Here is an 18,419-nt window from a genome sequence, read left to right as displayed (position 1 = left end):
ATTCCGCTTTGCTGTGGAGGGGTTTCAGCAGCCCAGGGGCATGCCCTCTCAATCACTGAAGGGGCAATCTGTGGTTCTGCTCTCTCCTGGGGGCAGCTGGAGACCCCACAATCACCCTGCTCCTTCTGGGGCAGAGAGGTGAGGAAGGGGCCTTTTCAAGTGTCTTCGTGGACTTGCGGGGAGAGGAAGAAGCTGGCGCCTGAGTTGCACCCTGGAGGGAACTGACCCGGCCTCACCCTGCCGGTACCACCGAGGCGCAGAGACACGGAGCAGGGTCCGCCAGCTCTGTGGGCTGGGTCTTCAGGGTGAAGTAGGTTCCGTTGGGTCTTGTCGGGCATTCCCAGCTTAGCCTCAGGGTTTCAGTATTGGGAGGAAATCAGGAATTCCATTTCCTGCCTGAGATTTTGTCGATGGCAGTAAACAAATACGTGCCCAGAGACTGGATCACATCTCAGAATCACCCCCGGCCCCACGTGTGTGACCCTGGGCCAGGGACTCCGGCTGCCTCCCCGGCCTGTGTGTCCCGTGGGAGAAGAGAGAGCCATAGAGAGTGAAGGGCAGCCCGAGGAAAGCGGCTTCTACCCAAGCTCCCCTGCACTCCCGAGCTCACCTGCCTCCAGGAGACAGAGCGTGGGTCAGGCGGAGGAGCCTGGTGCCCCGGGCACGGTCAGCAGCCGGATGACGCTTTCCCAGCAATGGTTTCTCATGCGCCACAGCCAAGAGTTCCCTGGGCCCCACAAGGTAGGATCTGGCTGGGACATCCCACAGCCCCGGGGACACCTTCTGCGGGAGAGGGAGAATCCGTGCTCCAAATGTTTGGCTGCACGTTTATTTTGTTACACGGATATGTCAGCAGGCTCCAACCCACCTGAGGGTTCTTAGGGAAGCCGAAGTTTAGGGACAACATAAGAGGAAGTGGAAAAGAGAAAAAGAGTAAGAAGAAACAGAAAGAGCAAGAAAATGGTTGAGGACTACACTAGAGTTGCAATTTTATCAACCTCAAGAAGTTCTCTTGGCTGAGTTCTCAAATTTCAGCATGAACAAAAATCACCAGGGAGTTGGCAAAATTATATTTATTCCTATTGCCCACCTCCAGAAATGCAGACTCTGACATCTGACCCAGTCCTAGAATATACCTGTTGAACCTACACTTTAGGTGACACTGAGGCTTGTTGTCTCAGACCAATTAAATTTTTTTGAATAGAGATTTTAATAGGCTGCACTAACAAAAAGACTGCTTAATGCATTAAACTGGAATGCTAAAATTTAAGTAGGACACGGAACAAGAGAAATTTTTCTGAGAGAGGAATATTTAATAGACTGATTTAAGTTCTAGAAATTGCATTAGAAAAAAAATAGGTGGGAAACAGGAAACCTAATTGAAAACAATTTGACTAAAGCTGAAAGAAGAGAAACTTCCAGAACCTAAGCTTTAGTCAATATTGTCAAATGCTTCAAAGAGAATAAGCAGGCAGAAAAACAAAAATAAACCTTTGGTCTAGAAAGAGTATAGTTTTAATCTTTAGGAGGATAGTCTCAGGAGAATGCAAATGGTCCCGGAAAAAGCTGAAGAGAGCATTCGAAGGACTCGCCCCTCTGTGGGAAAGCCAAGGCATGGGCCCGCGGGGTCCGACTGGGTTCGGAGAGGAATGGCCATGGCCACGGGGAAGCACTCACTCCTGAGCCCTGGGAAAGGGGCTTAGAAACGGGCCATGACACTGGATAGACCAGAAAAATGGGGGCTTCTGCTTCCAGGGGTCACAATGAAAAGAAGTACATTCGGACTTTGAGGAGTTAAGACAACTGGCATTAGCTTATATTGAAGTAAGAGCTGATGCGACTAGACAGAGTATATACACTTCGCTAAAGCTGAGTGGTGGGTGCTGTAGCAATGACCAGTTTGTAAGCGGAATGATCACCAAATTTTAACAGAGGTGCTCGAACCCGGTGTCTGCTCGATGTGATGGAGTGACCTCGCTAGGTGGGGCCGATGCCAGGACGCCTCCTTTCGTGTACATTCGATGATGAACCTGTTGTTCCCCATCACAGTTTGGACCACATGCCTGAGGGTGTTTTCGTGTCTGCATCCACTTTCCGTTGCACAGTAGGTGTTTTGTCACTGCGAACACATTAGTCTGTTTTTTTCCCTCAGCTCTAGGGATACCAGTTAGTGACATTGTAGGTAGGGTCTAAATTGACATGCTTTTTGCACTACCTGGATTTAATTTCTCAATAAAGAAATTCACCAGAGTTCCCACTTGGTCTGACATTCTAAAAACTAAGGATTGAATTGTCTCTCGAATTCCTTCTCTTTTCCTAGGTTCTCTGTGTCCTGCAAATGTAGTAATACTCCTTCGTTCCTCACTTGTGAGGGACACCTGTTGGGCGTCCTTGATTCATAAGGGTCAAAGTGACGAGCCCCAAGCTGCCACATTGTTTAAAATAATCCCACCCTCTTGGCTAATGTTGAATTTTCCAAGAGCATGTTCTTGAGTAAAACAGATTCATTTTTTTCTCCTGTTTCCTGGATTTGTAATCTAGCGAGAGGGAAGGTCAAGTTGGCCCTTCTCAATGTGGCTGAAGTGCTGGCATCTGAATCTATAAACTCGTACCCACTGTGAGATCTAAGAAATGGGGAAGGAAATTAATAACAAGGAAGAATATGGGCCCAACAAGACGGAAAAGGAAATGAGTTGTCAAATCAGCCGTGTGATGATTCCAGGACTCCATTCTACTTTGTTCTGGAGAAATCCCTGTGTCCTTGCTTTGGTGCCGTGGGCTATTCATTTAGCCTGGCAACAAATTCCACTTTGGTGTAAGCTGGCTCTATCTAGGTAGCTTTCATCGCCTTTTGACCTAGTGAGCCACCTGCTTCCTGAGCCGGGCCCAGGGTGAGTTTGTGCAGCAGGCAGAGCTGATATTTAGCACTGTGCGTTTAACGCTGGCGCAGAGATATGTGGCTGAATCCTGCAGCTCCACACCCTGGATCTCCAGTCTACAGGGTGAGTTTGGGGGACACTCAGCTAAAAATCTGTTCTTGGGCATTTCTGTTTCAAAAACATTTTTGTCCTGGAAGGAAACCAAGAACTTGAACTCTTTTGCCAAAATCTGTTGGTACCAGTAAACATAACGATCACCCTGTGGGTGGACACAAGACATTGTCACATTCTGTCCTTTCCCTGTGATCAGGTGCCCTGGGGTCTGGGTGACTTCTGCTGCATCAAGGGAGCCTGGGGAGAGAGCAGACAGAAGTTGGAGGCCTAGCCCAGGGGGGACACTGGTGGCAGGAAAGGGGGAGCTGACAACTCGGAGCAGGGACTTACCTGCACCCAGGAGACAGAGGACCATGGAGCAGATGACTGCGGCGCCCATGGCAGACGTAGGAAAACACAGAGTCAGGTGGCGTGCCCTGAGGCTTCCTCGGCTCCCACCTGCAGCTGCCCTGTGATGTGATCACTTCGTAGAACCCAGCAGCCTTTGCATGAAGACACCTTTGCTTTTGTCACAGTGGAACCACTGCTTTAGCTGTCATCTCCAGCTTCTTAATGGATTTTTTAAAATCTATATATCCTTATGAATTATTCTCCTAATGATTAACCTTACAGACATACTAACACAAAAACATGTATTTGTTTCTCTGCTTGCTTGATCTTTTTGAAGCATTTGACAATATTGATTATTCTAAAGTTCTGGAAATTTCTCTTCCCTCAGCTTCATTCACATTATTTTTAATTAATGCATGCCTTTTTTTTCATGTACTTTCCAGCACCTAATTCTATCCATTAAATTTAGGATCCTCCTCTGATCAAGTGAAAAAAAAAAAAAAAGAACATGAAACAACTATACTCAGTTGTTGGAAAAGTCGACACAGGACTGTGATTCTTCAAAAGCAAGAAAAAAAAAGGGGCCATGTCCACACACAGTGGGGGTGGGGGACAGAACATGAAACATTTTCTGAGTTGAGTAGACAGAGGTTAAAGGTTAGAGGGAACAAAGGCAGCTAGGGTTCATGAGGAAGACTACCAGAGAGGAGAAAGCTACACAAAGAAATCTGCAAATCTTCATTAGGACCAGAACTTTTGTCTCAACAGTATCTGTATAGGATTAAACTAAAAAAAAAAGCAATTGAGAGGGCTCTGGTTGAATGGCTCAGTTGGTCGGAGTATTGACCCCTACACTGAAAGGTGGTAGGTTTGTCCAATCCTCTGTTGGGGTGCACATGGGAGGTAACTGGTTAGTGGGTTAATGTCTCTCTCTCTCTCCTTCCTTTCTCTCTAAGATAAATAGACTTATCCTTGGGCGAGGATTAAACAAACGGACATTAGAGAGGAACCACAGAGAAGATTCACCAGCATCCCCAGAATGGCCGAGCTTTAGCAGCGGGACAGGATTAGGCTAGAGCAGGAGAAGGCAAATTACAGCCCAGAGGCTGGCCATCTGAGATGTAAATAGTTTTTAGGGTGAGAAGCATTTCCACAATGCCAGCATGAAGAGCTTGTCAAAGCTTTCTAGAAAAAAAAATAACTGCTGAAAGTTTAGAAACAACCATTGAAAGCCTTTGAAAATTAACTCAAGAGGCTCTGGCTGGTGTGGCTCAGTGGACTGAGCTCTGGCCTGAGAACCAAAAGGTCACCAGTTTGATTCCCAGTCAGGGCACATGCCTGGGTTATGGGCCAGGTCTCCAGTTGGGGGAATGTGAGAGGCAACTGACCAATGTGTTTCTCACTCATTGATGTTTCTCTCCCTCTCTCCCTCCCTTCCCCTCTCTCTAAAAGTAAATAAATAAAATCTTTTAAAAAAGAAAATTATCTCAAGAGCATACAGCAAGGACCCATCCATTCCCCAGGGAGGGGCAAGTTGCCAGCTCTTCTCATTGCCACCAGTTGCATGGTGTGGAAACTCTGTTCTGGCAAATGCAGCCCAGGCCTCTGGTTCCTTCCTCCTTGGAGCACCCACGTGTAGGGTGGCCCCTCTGTTCCAGAAACAACAGGCCAAGAAGAGTTGGTCCCAATCCTTCCCATTCTGGCTTCCTTGTAGGGTGGAGATTCCATGGTGGGAGGGGCAATCAAGAAGAGCAAGGCATACCACCCCATCCAGGGGCCCACCCAGAGAGCAGGGGCCCCCTCCAAGGGAAGTGGGCCACCGTCCCTGCCCCCTGCTGTGGAGCCGTGGTGCAGAGTTCTGTCCACGGGATGGGGCAGGCCACAGGCATAGCTCAACCTTGACTTAGGGACCCACCAGGCCCTGCTGACCTTTTCTTCTGACTTTTCTTATGAATGAACTTCTTTGCTGCCTTCCCTCCTTTCTTCTTTCCCTCCACACAGGGGTCACGGTTCTCCCGGGCCCCTCAGTCCTTCCCGTTTTCTCTCACAGGCATTTTCGAACCCAGGCTCGGCCCCCGCTTCTTGGAGGACCTGAACCAATGCCCGTGGAGCAAACCCTAGTAATTTTAATGTATCTTCTAAAGCCCCACATCGAGCTTTGGCTAGGAGTCTTGTCTGTGCCGCTTAAATGGTTCATCGATTTACATCAGGTGAAATATTTAAGTGCGTTGGGAATAACGCACGCTCCAGGCAACGCCTGTGCCTTTGAATCTGGAATGAGTTTTTAGAGGTTCTACTTGTCCTTATTGATAAGAAACCTGGGGGATGGCCTCAGCATGCCAACGAGGGCGACTTCTTCTCCTTCGGGGGAGGATTTATGGGAGGGGTCTACCTCTTACCTGGGTCTGCTCTTACAAGGGGGTCAACCTTTTGGCGTCTCTGGGCCACACTGGAAGAAGAGGAGTTGTCTTGGGCCACACATTAAATACACACACACTAATGAAAACCAAAAAATTTAATGTTTTAAGTAAGTTTACGATTTTTGTTGGGCCTCATTCATAGCCATCCTCGGGCACATGCGGCCCGTGGGCCATGGGTTGGATGCCCCTGCTTAATATACTGCTAAGTCTCCAACTTAAATTAAAAAACAAAACAAAACAGAAGTTTCTATTTGTCTACTGCAGAGAACAGAGCAGGGGATTAAAGTGATTCTGGGAAAACACCACCAACTGAATGCTGGGCGAGTGTAACCACGTCTCCACGCTTGGCGTAACCGTCCAGGGTTTTGTAGGTCTACGCCAACCCCCATCTGCACAGGGGATGATGACAGGTGGGAACCCGCTTCCCACGGCAGCTGTGGGAGGCCAGCGAGGTCTGGAGAGGGTGCGTGGGCCCGGAGCAGGTTTGTGAGTGGCGGGGAGGCAGCGCTCTCCCTCTGTGCCTTTGCTGCTCGCGCAGAGGTACAGGGCAGAGTCGCCCAAGCCCGGCGCACGCACGCTCAGCGAGCAGAAGGAAGTGTTAGCCCGGCTGGGCTGGAAGTTGTCCGAGGTGTCTGTTTCTTTGTTAAGTATCTGGTCATAGTAGTAGAGCAGCAGCTTTGGGGCTTGGCTCAGCTTCTGTTGGTACCAGTACATGGTGTCGTGACTCAGGTCCTGAGAACAAGTCAAGGTCACTGGTTCCCCCGTCCTGGTAATCCGGTATCTGGGGCTCTGGGTGACCGTGGCACCCACGTGACCTGCAGAGAAAGAAGGAACATTTAGAGACAGAGTCAAGAGGGAGACGGATGTTGCTGCTGTAAAGAAAGACACCGAACTGGGGACGTGATGGCTTTAGTTAAAAATGCCCTCCTGCCCAGGACACACCCGCTCCCAGGAGACAAAGGGCCACACAGTGGAGAAGCCTGGGGCCCATGGCAGGGCCAGAGCAGGCGTGGGGCATCTGTTCGTCCCAGACGCTGGTCTCTGGGTTTGGAGGGGGGAGCTCTGAGAGCCCCTGGTCTCTGGGAGGCAGGTCTGCCTGTGATGACAGAGCTACTGTTGACGTCACCAGGGCAAGGGCCACTCCCTGTGATATTGTACGCAGCTTCCTGCGTGGTGGGAGAGGCTGGGCTGGGCTGGATCAGGCATGAAGCAGAGGAGATGTCTTCCCATTTGTCCCTCTTCCTGTGTCTCACTCATGTTCATCCAGTCCTCTCCTCACTGCTTACATCCTTTAAGGCCGGTCACACGTTCCTCAGCGCATGGCTAGCTTTTGCTCAGGTTGCACTTATAAATCTATGGCGTCCTGTCTTTAGTTTGTTATCTACGTCTTTGATGCATGCAAGTTATCTGCCCACCAGCCCCACCTGAATGTGGCAATCAAGCCCTGTCCTTTCCACAGCACACCAAGGAAATCGGTGACAACACACTGCCCCCTTGTGGCCACTAGAAAAGTGTGGGGAGCAGCCTTTCCACACTGCGGGAGGAGACCCGTGCCGTGGGTGAGGACACGGGCGGCTTAGAAATGTGCCTAGCCCCATTCTGCTCCTACGAGGCCCGTGCCCTGGGACCAGCACATGCCAGGGGACTGGCAAGCATCCCTAAAGGTAACATGGCCCCATTGTGACAACTGGAATTGACCTCTGAGATGCTCAGGGTCGGCTGACACGTCTCTGTGTGGGGCTAACCCACGTTTTCTCCATTTAAAAAGCAGATCGATGGAGAAAGGAAAACCAGCTTTTATCGGTGTTCATCAACTTGGCCATCCCACTCACAAACAGGATTTAAAAAAGTGTTTGGAAATGGATTTATGTGGGACAAACGTAACTTCAACTTACCACCACCATTGCCACCTCTGTCAGGGAGCAACCTCCAAACCAGGAGTCAATGAGTGTTTACTCCTGTTTTTATTTCCATCGGGGAGTCATGCAAATCGTGGGGAGAAGGGGAGTGGCGATGTGGCCACAATCGGAGTCCCAATCCCTTTCAGATCAGAGCAGCGCGGTGAGCAAGAATCACACCGTGCCTCCCCCGCTCTCCCCCACACCCCCAATGGGACGACACCCTCACCTCAAAAACAGAGGTGGCAGATGGAGCTCTGTGAAACGAGCCGCAGGACCCGGAGCACGGACGTGTCCCAGATACTCTGGCATTTCAAGAGTTAATGCCAGTTCTGCCTCTCTCCTCCTCCTGGCGGATGCCGCTCAGGGGAGGACTTCTGTCTAGAGCTGCCAGGGGGGGTGAGGGGCAGGCGGAGGGCCCGTTTTCGCGCAGGGAAGGCCTGAGTCTGCAGCACTGTGGTGGGGCTGCTGGCACAGAAGTAAACTCCGGAGTCCTCTGGCCGTGCAGGCTGGATCTTCAGGGTGGAAAACGTCCCTTCGGTCCTCTGAGCTGAGAACCGATCGGCGGGCATCCCTGATTTATCCCTTACGAGCTCTTTCAGGAAGCTGATCAGAAAGATTATTTCCTTCCCCGTGGCACGTTGGTACCAAAGGAGAGTCTCATGTCCAGAAATCGGGTCGCATCTCAGAGTCACGGCCTGTCCCTTCTCTATGACCCTGTGGCTGGGGAACTGAGTGACTCCAGCGGAGGCGGGTCCTGTGGGAAAAGGCGAGAACATAGAACACATAGGAAGAGTGTCCTGGGCAAAGGCCACGTGGACACATTCCCACAAGGAAGGACTCACTTGCTCCCAGGAGACAAAGGGACACCAAGCCGAGAAGTCTGCAAACCATGGCAGGATCCAGAGAGAAATAAGGACAGGACCGGTACGGAAGAGCAAAAAATGAAAGCAAATCCGAGTCCCCTTGGCCCTGTAAGAGGTGTCCCGTAATGATATCACCGTGGTCGCCAACACCTGTAGTCTCAAGAGCGCCCTCTAGGGAAGAAGAAGCGTAGCAGAAAGAGTGAAGTTTCTCTCAAGTTTGTCCCTTGAGGGACAATGAAGGGGTAATGAAGAACCACCCCTCAGGCCAACCACATTGACCTGTTTCTGCATTTAAACAGGAACCATCCTCCTACATGGTCATGAAAAAGCTGCCACAGTAAACAGTGTAATTTCCTTTCCAGGTTGATAAGTTTTCATCCTCTCGGAATAAAATGTAAGGCCTTAAAAGTGCCCCTGCAACTTAATACCTGACCAATAAATGTTTTGGTTCAGTTATGTGATTTAATTAAGGTGTACCTGGGATGCTGTTTTATGGGCCAGGCAGCTTCCTAGGACAGGGGACACGGCGTGCAGACACACCCCCATTGGATAAGTGAGGGAAAGGATTCAGATATTTACAAAGAGATCAAAAGCACCCAAAGAAAAGTGGATCTGGGTCTACCAGGTTTCTGTTCTTATACTAATCTGCATGTGTGTGTTGGAGATAATAAAGTGCGATGTTACAGGTGAGTGGAATTATGTACATGGCACATGGACACAGACAATGTGGGGACTGATTGAGGGAGGGGAGAGGGTGGGGCTGGGTGGAGGTGCGAATGGTGGGGGGAGGAGCGGGAGCAACTATAACAGAGAAAACAATAAACAAAGTGAATCTCCAAGAACGTAAAATGGTAGAGCCATGCTGGGAAATAATTGGGTAGTGTCCTTGAAAAATAAAAATATGCTTCCCATATGACCCAGCAATCTCAGGACTCTGGGGCATAAATTGACCCCAGAGGAATAAGAATTTATATCCACACAGAACTCTGTGCACAAAAGTTCGTGCATGGCCACTTAACTTGTCATCGTCAAAACTTGGAGACAACCAAAATGTCCGACCACAGGTGGGTGGCTACACAGGCTTTGGTGCATCCGTGCCGTGGAGAGCTTTTCAGCAATAAAATTTAAAAAAAAGAAGAATTACTGATAAATGTAACAAATCAGACGAATCTCAAGGGCAATGCGTGAGTGAAAAGAACCAGTCTCAAAAAAGACCACCTACTGTATGGGTGCATGTGTAAAACATTCTCAAAGTGACATCACAGAAATGGAGAACTGATCGGTGCTTCCCGGGGATCAGGGATGGCGTGTGTGTGTGTGTGTGTGTGTGTGTGTGCTTGGGCAGACTGCGGTGCCACGCCAGTTCTGTATCTTGATTGCATCTTCATACGTGAATACAAATGACTTCGAACTGCTTGCACTTGGCGACAAGGTTAGTTTCCTGGCCTCGAGATCTGAGGATAATTAGGGAAGATGTGACCATTGGTGGGGACAAGATGAAGGGTACACTGGAAGCTTTCATTCTCCTTTGTAAGTTCCTGTGAATCTACCGCTATTTTTAACTGATAAGTGAAGGAAAGGGGACTTCTGAGATTGTGAAAAGGGTGTCTTGTGACAATTAGAAAGATAATCACGGAAGAGTTAGAAGAAAGTGGAAAGGGCTGAGCAGACCCGAGGACATAACCGTAGTCCCACTTAACCACTGCAATGGCACGGGCACAGGCAGCAGGGACCACTGATGACTACCTGAGACAGTCCGCCTGGGTGATGATTGGAGTGCAGCAGCTGCACCGTTTTAAGCTGCTTCATCACTCGAAAGCCCCATGGATACATTAACCCTCTGCCTTGGACTCAAGCACTCTCTGTGAAAATTTGTGAGCAATGCCAGGAACCAGCCCCTACTGCCTTTGTTTCTAGAAGTTTCCTAATGTGATACATTCGGTGGATTGTGTCCTTGGCTTCGCTACTGAGAGGTGGGGAACTAAACCCCTGCCTGCACTCTGATAGCAGGGAGCCCCAGAAAGCCGGCTAGGGAGGCATGGGGCTAGAGGGGAAGCAGGAGGTTTCTGCACAGGGAGGGGGCGACTGTGCAGCGCTGTGGCTAAGCTGCTGGCACAGAGGTACACGGCTGAGTCCCCGGGTTCTGTGGGCTGGATCTTCAGAGCGGAGAACGACTCATTAGGCATCTGAGCTGAGAATCGCCCCTTGGGCAGCCCTTTGTCATCCACAGGAATTTGATTGCTGAAGTAAATAAGTAACTTTATGCCCTGCCCCGATGTCTGACTGTACCAATAAAGGACAGGGTGGCCTGAAATTGGCTCACAGCTCAGAGTCACTTCTTGTCCCCTTGTTGTCACCTTGTGCCTGGGTGTCTGGGTGACTCCAGCATGTGTGGAATCTGTGGAAGAGGACAGAGTTTGGGGACAGATTAAGACACATAAATGGAAACAGAACTGGGACTATTAACAAAATGCAGATTCTTAATTTCTGGGGACTCACCTACTCCCAGGAGACAAAGGGCCACCCCACAGAGGAGCCTGGTGGCCATGGCAGAGTGAGGCAGGAGGAGGCCTCACCCAGACGAGGCCCTTGTGAGCCTGAGCACAGGGGCAGGGCTTCTGGTGCCTCTGGGCTGCACAAGGTGGAGAGCGACATGGCTCTCTGTCGTTGCACAAAGAACCTCCGCCCACAGGCGAACATCAGTTCTGTGCAGCAGGTCACTGGGACGGTCTCACGGGTCCCGGGACCCAGCCCTACACCTGGGCTCTTTCTGGTGAGAAACACCGATCATGTTCGGGCCTCGACCACCCCTCCCTGCTCTGACTTCACACATCTCTTTCTTTACAGCTGAAAGTTCTCCTTCGTTTTAATTTTTAAAAGATCTCTAATGCACTGAAGAAATACTGGGGAATAATACTTTACCAAAGGACTTGGCAATGACTGAGACAAATTTATATGGAACACAGCACTAAGCATCGCCCTTCTTCAACCTCCAGTCTTGCTTTGTTGAATTACTGGGAAAAACTTGATCTGTACATCTCATAGATTTGTCCTGGCTCACATAAATTTATAGTAACACAAGGCATACCTGAAAGACATGTGCTTTTGTTTTTAGCAAAGTAGAAAGAGCTTCTATGCATCATCATGTAATTTCTAAAATTTGAGAAAATACACAAACAGTCCTATGCATCAGTAGATATCAATCTATATCTATGCATTTGCCTGATTTCTTTATTCCTGTATATGTTTTCACATGAATGGGATCATATCCTAATTTGAGCTTCATTATTAAGTTATTGTATGAGCTTTATTAATTACGGATTGGATGGTTACAAAGTTTCTTCTTTTTTAAAAAATATTTTACTTCTTTATTTTTAGAGAGAGAGGAAGGGAAGAAGGAAAACAGCACTGTGTGGTAGCCTCTCACCAGCCCTCAACCGGGGAACTGGTCATGACACAGGCAAATGCCCAGACTGAGAATCGAACCTGTGACTCTTTGGTTCACAGGCCAGCACTCAATCCACTGAGCCACACCAGCCAGGGATGGGGTTTCTGATTTTAGCAAAATGACACCAACACACCAGGTCAGTGGATATAGATTCTTTAAATGTCAGCAAAGCGTCCTGTTGATCTCTGCATTTCCTGTGCACAGCGGCGAACCAACGGAAGTCCCTTCACTGAGGATCAGAGAATCCCTGTCAGCGACCAGGCTGTGTCGTCATCACTGCTGAATGCTCTCAGTGGCTCAGAAACCCCCACTTTGCCATCCAGGGCTGCCCAGAGGGAGCTGGATTTGTCACGATTGAGAGTGTGGTCTTAAACCTTGAACCTGGTTTAGACAACGGGAGAATTAAAAACATATGACTTTAGAAGCTCTTAAGTACATGAACTGAGGGTCAGTGGCTAAAGGAATCTTAGGAGGATGGTGCTGAATTAGTGAGAAGGAAACCAATATGAAGAGGGAGGAGAATGAGATGATCGAAATGGCAATTTTGGAAGGAGCTTTTTGGTATCTCACCCCACAGACAGGAATGACTGAAGTGTGTCTGAAAAATGTTGGAGGTAAAGATTATTGAAAGTCAGGAGGTCAGGAGACTGAGACACCAAACCCCTGTGGAAAGTGTCTGTGTGATGGTGACGTCTCCAATGGTGACATCCTCACTGGTGGGGAGAGGAAGTGAATGAGGACGGATCTGACGATAGGGAAGTAGCAATAAGTTCAGCAACAAAGGGCGATGTTCTGAGGCATGTGTGTGAGGGGTGGGACTGAAGCCGGGAGAGGGGCCTGGTCTGGAAGAATCAGGGAGGACCCAGGAGGATAAAGAATGCACTGAAATTGGGCATCATGTGTTTGATTCTATGTTTTGAAATAAACACAATACACACTTTATTGCATGTCCTCCTTAAAGGGCAGAGCACCTTAATGGAGTAATTAAGACAATGATAAGTGGAATCGGGCTACATGCTACAACCCTAGAAAACGTGTGTGGGGGGCGCAGTGAATTCTCTTAGCCCCTTAGAGAAAGAGAAGAAGGGAGGGCTGAGCAGCCATTACCAGGAGCTCCTACCATTCAGATGCAGAGGCCGGTGCAGGCAGGCAGGAGCACACACAGTACGGGTAACTGAGGTCTGACTCTCAGGTGTGCAGAGTGCTGAGCCCACAGACAGTGTGTGAGGGAAACCTAAAGCTCATTTCCTACATTGTTTACTATGAGACATTTTTTCTCTTGATACCTTATCCTTTCTGTGCTTGTCATGCCCCAAACCCATGCATGTCTCTTGGTGATAGCAGAGCAGAGAAGTCTTTTACACAGGACATCTGGGGACTGATGAGAGAAGGGGAAGCAGGAGGTTTCTGCACAGGGAGGGAGCGACTGTGCAGCGCTGTGGCTAAGCTGCTGGCACAGAGGTACACGGCCGAGTCCCCGGGTTCTGTCAGCTGGATCTTCAGAGTGGAGAGTGACGCACTGGGCATGCGAGCTGAGAATCGCTTGTTGGGCATTCCTGTGTCATCCAGAGGTTTAGTATCACTGAAATATATCAAAAACTTTATGCCTTCTGCTGAGGTCTGTCTGTACCAGTAAAGGTAGTCATGGCCTGAAACTGGCTCACAACTCATAGTCACTTCTTGTCCCCTCTTTGTCACCTTGTGCCTGGGTGTCTGGGTGACACCAGCATCTGTGGGCTCTGTGGAAGAAGACAGAGTTTGGGAACAGATTAAGAGACATAAATGGAAACAGAACTGGGACTATAGAAAGCATACAGAATCTTCATGTCTGGGGACTCACCTAATCCCAGGACACAAAGGGACACCCAGCACAGGAGCCTGGTGGCCATGGCAGGTGGGGCAGGAGGAGGATTCACCCAGAAGAGCCCCTTGTGATGGTGAACCGAGGGGCAGGACTTCTCATTCCCCTGGGCTCCACAGGGTGGAGCGTGACATCACTCTCTGTCATTGCTCAAGGGACCTCCTCCCAAAGGGGAGAACAGTTCTGCACACATGTCCCTGGATGCTCGCATGTGTCCTGGGATTTGGACCTGCACCAGTGCCCTTCCTGGCGAGAAACACCAGGTGTCTTTCTGGCCTGTACGACCCCTCCCTGCCCTGACATCAAACATCTCTTTACGTCATGGCTTAGGATTCTGCTTTGTTTTAAAAAAAAAGATTCTCTATGCTCTGCAAGAATTTCCGAGGTGATATTTTATAAGTTCCCCAGCAATAAGTGAGGAAGGGTTGTATAGAACAGAAGGCTAGGTAACCCCACTCTGTCCTTCCTCCAACCGCACTTTTGACATATCGTAAGAACAAGTTGATCTATAATGTTTGATAGATTTATCCTTGCTCATATACATTTTTAGTAAAACATATGGCATATATAAAAGATCTATTCTTTTCTTTTAATCAGTGTAGAAGCAGCTTCTATACATTATCTTGTAATTTCTGAAATTTGACAAAATGTATACACATTCATATACATCAGTAGATGCACATCTAGTACTATTTGCCTGCTTTCTTTGCTCATACAGATATATTTTCACATGAATGAAATCATATCCTATATTTTGAGCTTCATTATTTAGTTATATTATGGTTATATGGCTTTTCACATATAATAAAAAAAAAAACACCAGAACACCACCAGGTCAGTAGAAATAGATCCCTTAAATGTCAGCAAAATGTTCTATTGACCTAAGCACTTCCTGTGCACAGCGGGGAACCAATGGAAGGCTCTTCGGTGAGGATCAAGAATTCCTGCCAGAGACCAGGCTGTGTGTGGTCACTGCTGAACGCTCTCGGTTGACTGAGGAACTCCTGCTTTGCCTTATGCAGGTGACAAGATGGGTTTACCGGGCTTGATACTATAGTCTCTAACCTTGAATCTGGTTTAGACAATGTGAGAATTAAGAACATGTGAGTTTAAAAACTCTTAGGTACAGGAACCGGGGGTCAGTGGCTAAAGGGATCTTAGGAGGGTGGTGCTGGACTAGTGAGAAGAAAACCAATGTGAAGAGGTAAGAGAATGAGATGATTGAATGGCAGTGTTGGAAGGAGCTCATTGGGGTCTCATCCCACAGACGGGAATGACTGAAGTGCATCTGAAAAGTGTGGGAGGTAAAAATTATTCAAAGTGAGGAGGCCAGGGAACTGAGACACCAAACCCCTGTGGAAAGGGTCTGTGTGATGATGACATCTCCAATGGTGACAGCTTTACTGGTGGGGAGAAGAAGTGAGCGGATCTGGTGGTAGGGAAGCAGCAAGAAGTTCAGCAACAAAGGGCAATGTTCTGAGGCATGTGTGTGAGGGGTGGGTGGTGAAGCCAGGAGAGGGGCCTGGTCTGGATGGACAGGGAGGTCCCAGGAGGATAAACAAGGCACTGAAATTGGACATCATGTGTTTGATTCTGTGTTGTGACATAAACAGAGTAGAAATTCTATTGCATTTCCATCTTAAGGGCAGAACACATTAATGGAGTAAATTAGCACAATGATAAGTGGAATTTGGCTATATGATACACCCTTAGAAAGTGGGGGGATATCTCTTAACAGTTTAGAGGGATTGGACAATGGAAGTCTGAGGAGCCATTACCAGGAGTACCTACCACTCAGATGGAATCTAATGTAGGAAGGGAGAAAATAACAGTGAGAATAATTAAGGCCTAATCTCTCAGTATGCTTACTTTTGAGTCCACAATGTATCACAGTCCCCTAAAACCCATTTCCTACATTGTGTCCTTCAAGGCATTTTTTCTCTTGATACCTTATCCTTTCTGTGCTTGTCATGCCCCAAAGCCAAGTATGTCTCTTGGTGAAAGCAGAAAAAGGAACTTTACCCAGAACATCTGGGGGCTGGTGAGAGAAGGGGAAGCAGGAGGTTTCTGCACAGGGAGGGGGTGACTGTGCAGCGCTGTGGCTGAGCTGCTGGCACAGAGGTACACGGCTGAGTCCCCGGGTTCTGTGGGGTCGATCGTCAGAGTAGAGAACGACTTATTAGGCATCTGAGCTGAGAATCGCTCCTTGGGCAGCCCTGTCTTGTCCATAGGGCTTTGATTGACGAAGTAAATCAGAAACTTTATGCCTTCCACCGAGGTCTGTCTGTACCAGTAAAGGGTATCATGGCCTGTAATTGGCTCACAATTCATAGTTACTTCTTGTCCCTTCTTTGTCGCCTTATGCCTGGGTGTCTGGGTGACTCCAGTATGTGTGGGCTCTGTGGATGAGGACAGAGTTTGGGAACAGGATAAGGAACAAAAATGGAATCTGAAATTGGATTATAAAAAATGCAGATTCTTCATTTCTGAGGACTCACCTACTCCCAGGAGACAAAGGGCCACCCAACAGAGGAGCCTGGTGGCCATGGCAGGAGGGGGGCAGGAGGAGGCTTCGCCCAGAGGAGGCCCTTGTGCACGTGAATAGAGGGGCAGGGCTTGTGGTTCCTCGGGGCTGCACAGGGTGGAGAGTGACATGGCTCTGTGTCACTGCTCATGGGGCCTCCCCCCAAAGACAAACATCAGTTCTGTGCAGCAGGTCACTGGGATGGTCTCACCAGTCCTGGGACCCAGCCCTGACCCTGGGCTCTTTCTGGTGAGAAACACCGATCATGTTCAGGCCTCTACCACCCCTCCCTGCTCTGACTTCACACATCTCTCTCTTTATAGCTGAGAGTTCTCCCTTGTTTTCATTTTTAAAAGATCTCCACTACACTGAAAAAATACTGGGGAATAATACTTTACCAAAGGACTTAGCAATACTGAGACAAATTTATATGGAACACAGCACTAAGTAAGCATCACCCCTTTTCCACCTCCAGTCCCACTGTGTTGAATTACTGGGAGAAATGAACTGTATGTCTCATAGATTTGTCGTGGCTCATATAAATTTATAGTAACACAAGGCATACCTGAAAGACATGTGCTTTTGTTTTTAGAAAAGTAGAAAGAGCTTCTATGCATCATCATGTAATTTCTAAAATTTGAGAAAATACACAAACAGTCCTATGCATCAGTAGATATCAATCTATATCTGTGCATTTCTCTGCTTTCTTTATTCATATATGTGTTTTCACATGAATGGGATCATATCCAATTTTGAGCTTCATTTTTAAGTTATTGCATGAGTCTCACTATTTACTGATGGTAGGGTTACAAATATTCTTTTTTTTAGGACTTTATTTTTTGTTTTTAAAGAGAGGGGAAGGGAGGGAGAGGGAGAGGAGGAGAGACAGGAATGTGTGCTTCGCTCCTAGGCCCTCTACTGGGGACCTGGCCATCACACAGGCCAGTGAACCAACAGCCTTTTGCTTTGCAGGCTGGCACCCAATCCACTGAACTACTCCAGCCAGGGATGCAGCTTGTGATTTTAATAAAATGACACCAACACACCAAGTCAGGGAAAATAGATCCTTTAAATGTCAGCAAAGTGTCCTATTGACCTATGCATTTCCTGTGCACCATGGTGAACCAATGAACGTCCCTTCAGTGAGGATCAGAGAATCCCTCTCAGCGACCAGGCTGTGTCGTCATCACTGCCGAATGCTCTCAGTGACTCTGGAACTCCCACCCTGCCATCCAAGGGGCCCAGAGGGAGTGGATTTACCCACGGTTGACATTAAAGTACCCAACATAAACCTGGTCAGGACAATGTGAGAATTAAGAACATATGAGTTCAAAAGCTGTTAAGTACATGAACTCACGGTCAGTGGCTAAAGGAGTCTTAGGAGGCTGGTGCTAAATAGTGAGAAGAAAACCAATAGGGTGAGGCAGGAGAAGGAGATAAATGAAATAGCAATTTTGGAAAGAGCTCATTGGTGTCTCATCCCATAGACGGGAATCGCTGAAGTGCATCTGATAAGTGTTGGAGGTCAAAATTATTGTGAGTGAGGAGGTCAGGAGACTGAGACACCAAACCCCTGTGGAAAGTGTCTGAGTCATGGTGATCTCTCCAGTGGTGACAGCTTTACTGGTGGGGAGAAGAAGTGAATGAGGACAGATCTGACGAAAGGGAAGTAGCAATAAGTTCAGCAACAAAGGGCGATGTTTTGAGACATGTGCGTGAGGAGTGGGTATTGAAGCCAGAGAAGGGACTGGTCTGAGAGGAGCAGGGAGGTCCCAGGAGGATAAAGAATGTGCTGAAATCAGATGCTAAATGTTCAGTTTTATGTTGTGACATAAACACAGTAGATATTTTATTGCATTTCTATCTTAAAGGACAAAGCACCTTAATGGTGTAATTAAGAAAGTGATACATGGAATTTGTCTAAATGAAGGAACCCTAGAAAATGTGAGTGTGTCGTTGGGGAGAAATCTGTTAGCATCGTGGAAGGACAGGAGAATGGAGGACTGGGAAGCTATTAGCAGAGGCTCCTACTATTCAGACGGGCTGGGCAGTGCAGGAAGGCAGCAACGGGCACAGTGT

The 18,419-nt window shown here is 48.2% G+C and overlaps 3 gene segments (V, D, J or C); all 3 read right to left on the bottom strand.

Moving 5' to 3' along the window:
• Window positions 1-2,856: 2,856 nt before the first annotated feature.
• LOC123830922 lies at window positions 2,857-3,448 on the bottom strand. The segment is given in 2 exon segments: window positions 2,857-3,230; window positions 3,324-3,448. Coding segments are annotated over 2 exon segments (423 nt in total).
• A 2,550-nt stretch (window positions 3,449-5,998) lies between these two features.
• On the bottom strand, window positions 5,999-8,601 carry LOC123830921. The segment is given in 2 exon segments: window positions 5,999-6,558; window positions 8,487-8,601. Coding segments are annotated over 2 exon segments (609 nt in total).
• A 4,659-nt stretch (window positions 8,602-13,260) lies between these two features.
• On the bottom strand, window positions 13,261-13,893 carry LOC123830916. The segment is given in 2 exon segments: window positions 13,261-13,694; window positions 13,796-13,893. Coding segments are annotated over 2 exon segments (483 nt in total).
• Between the last annotated feature and the right edge of the window lie 4,526 nt (window positions 13,894-18,419).

Source organism: Phyllostomus hastatus, unplaced genomic scaffold (assembly GCF_019186645.2).
Source record: "Phyllostomus hastatus isolate PE091 unplaced genomic scaffold, TTU_PhHast_1.1 phas_scaffold_142, whole genome shotgun sequence".
Lineage (NCBI taxonomy): Eukaryota > Metazoa > Chordata > Mammalia > Chiroptera > Phyllostomidae > Phyllostomus > Phyllostomus hastatus.
The sequence above is the reverse complement of the archived record's forward strand: the minus strand, read 5'-3'. Positions and strand labels throughout refer to the sequence as shown.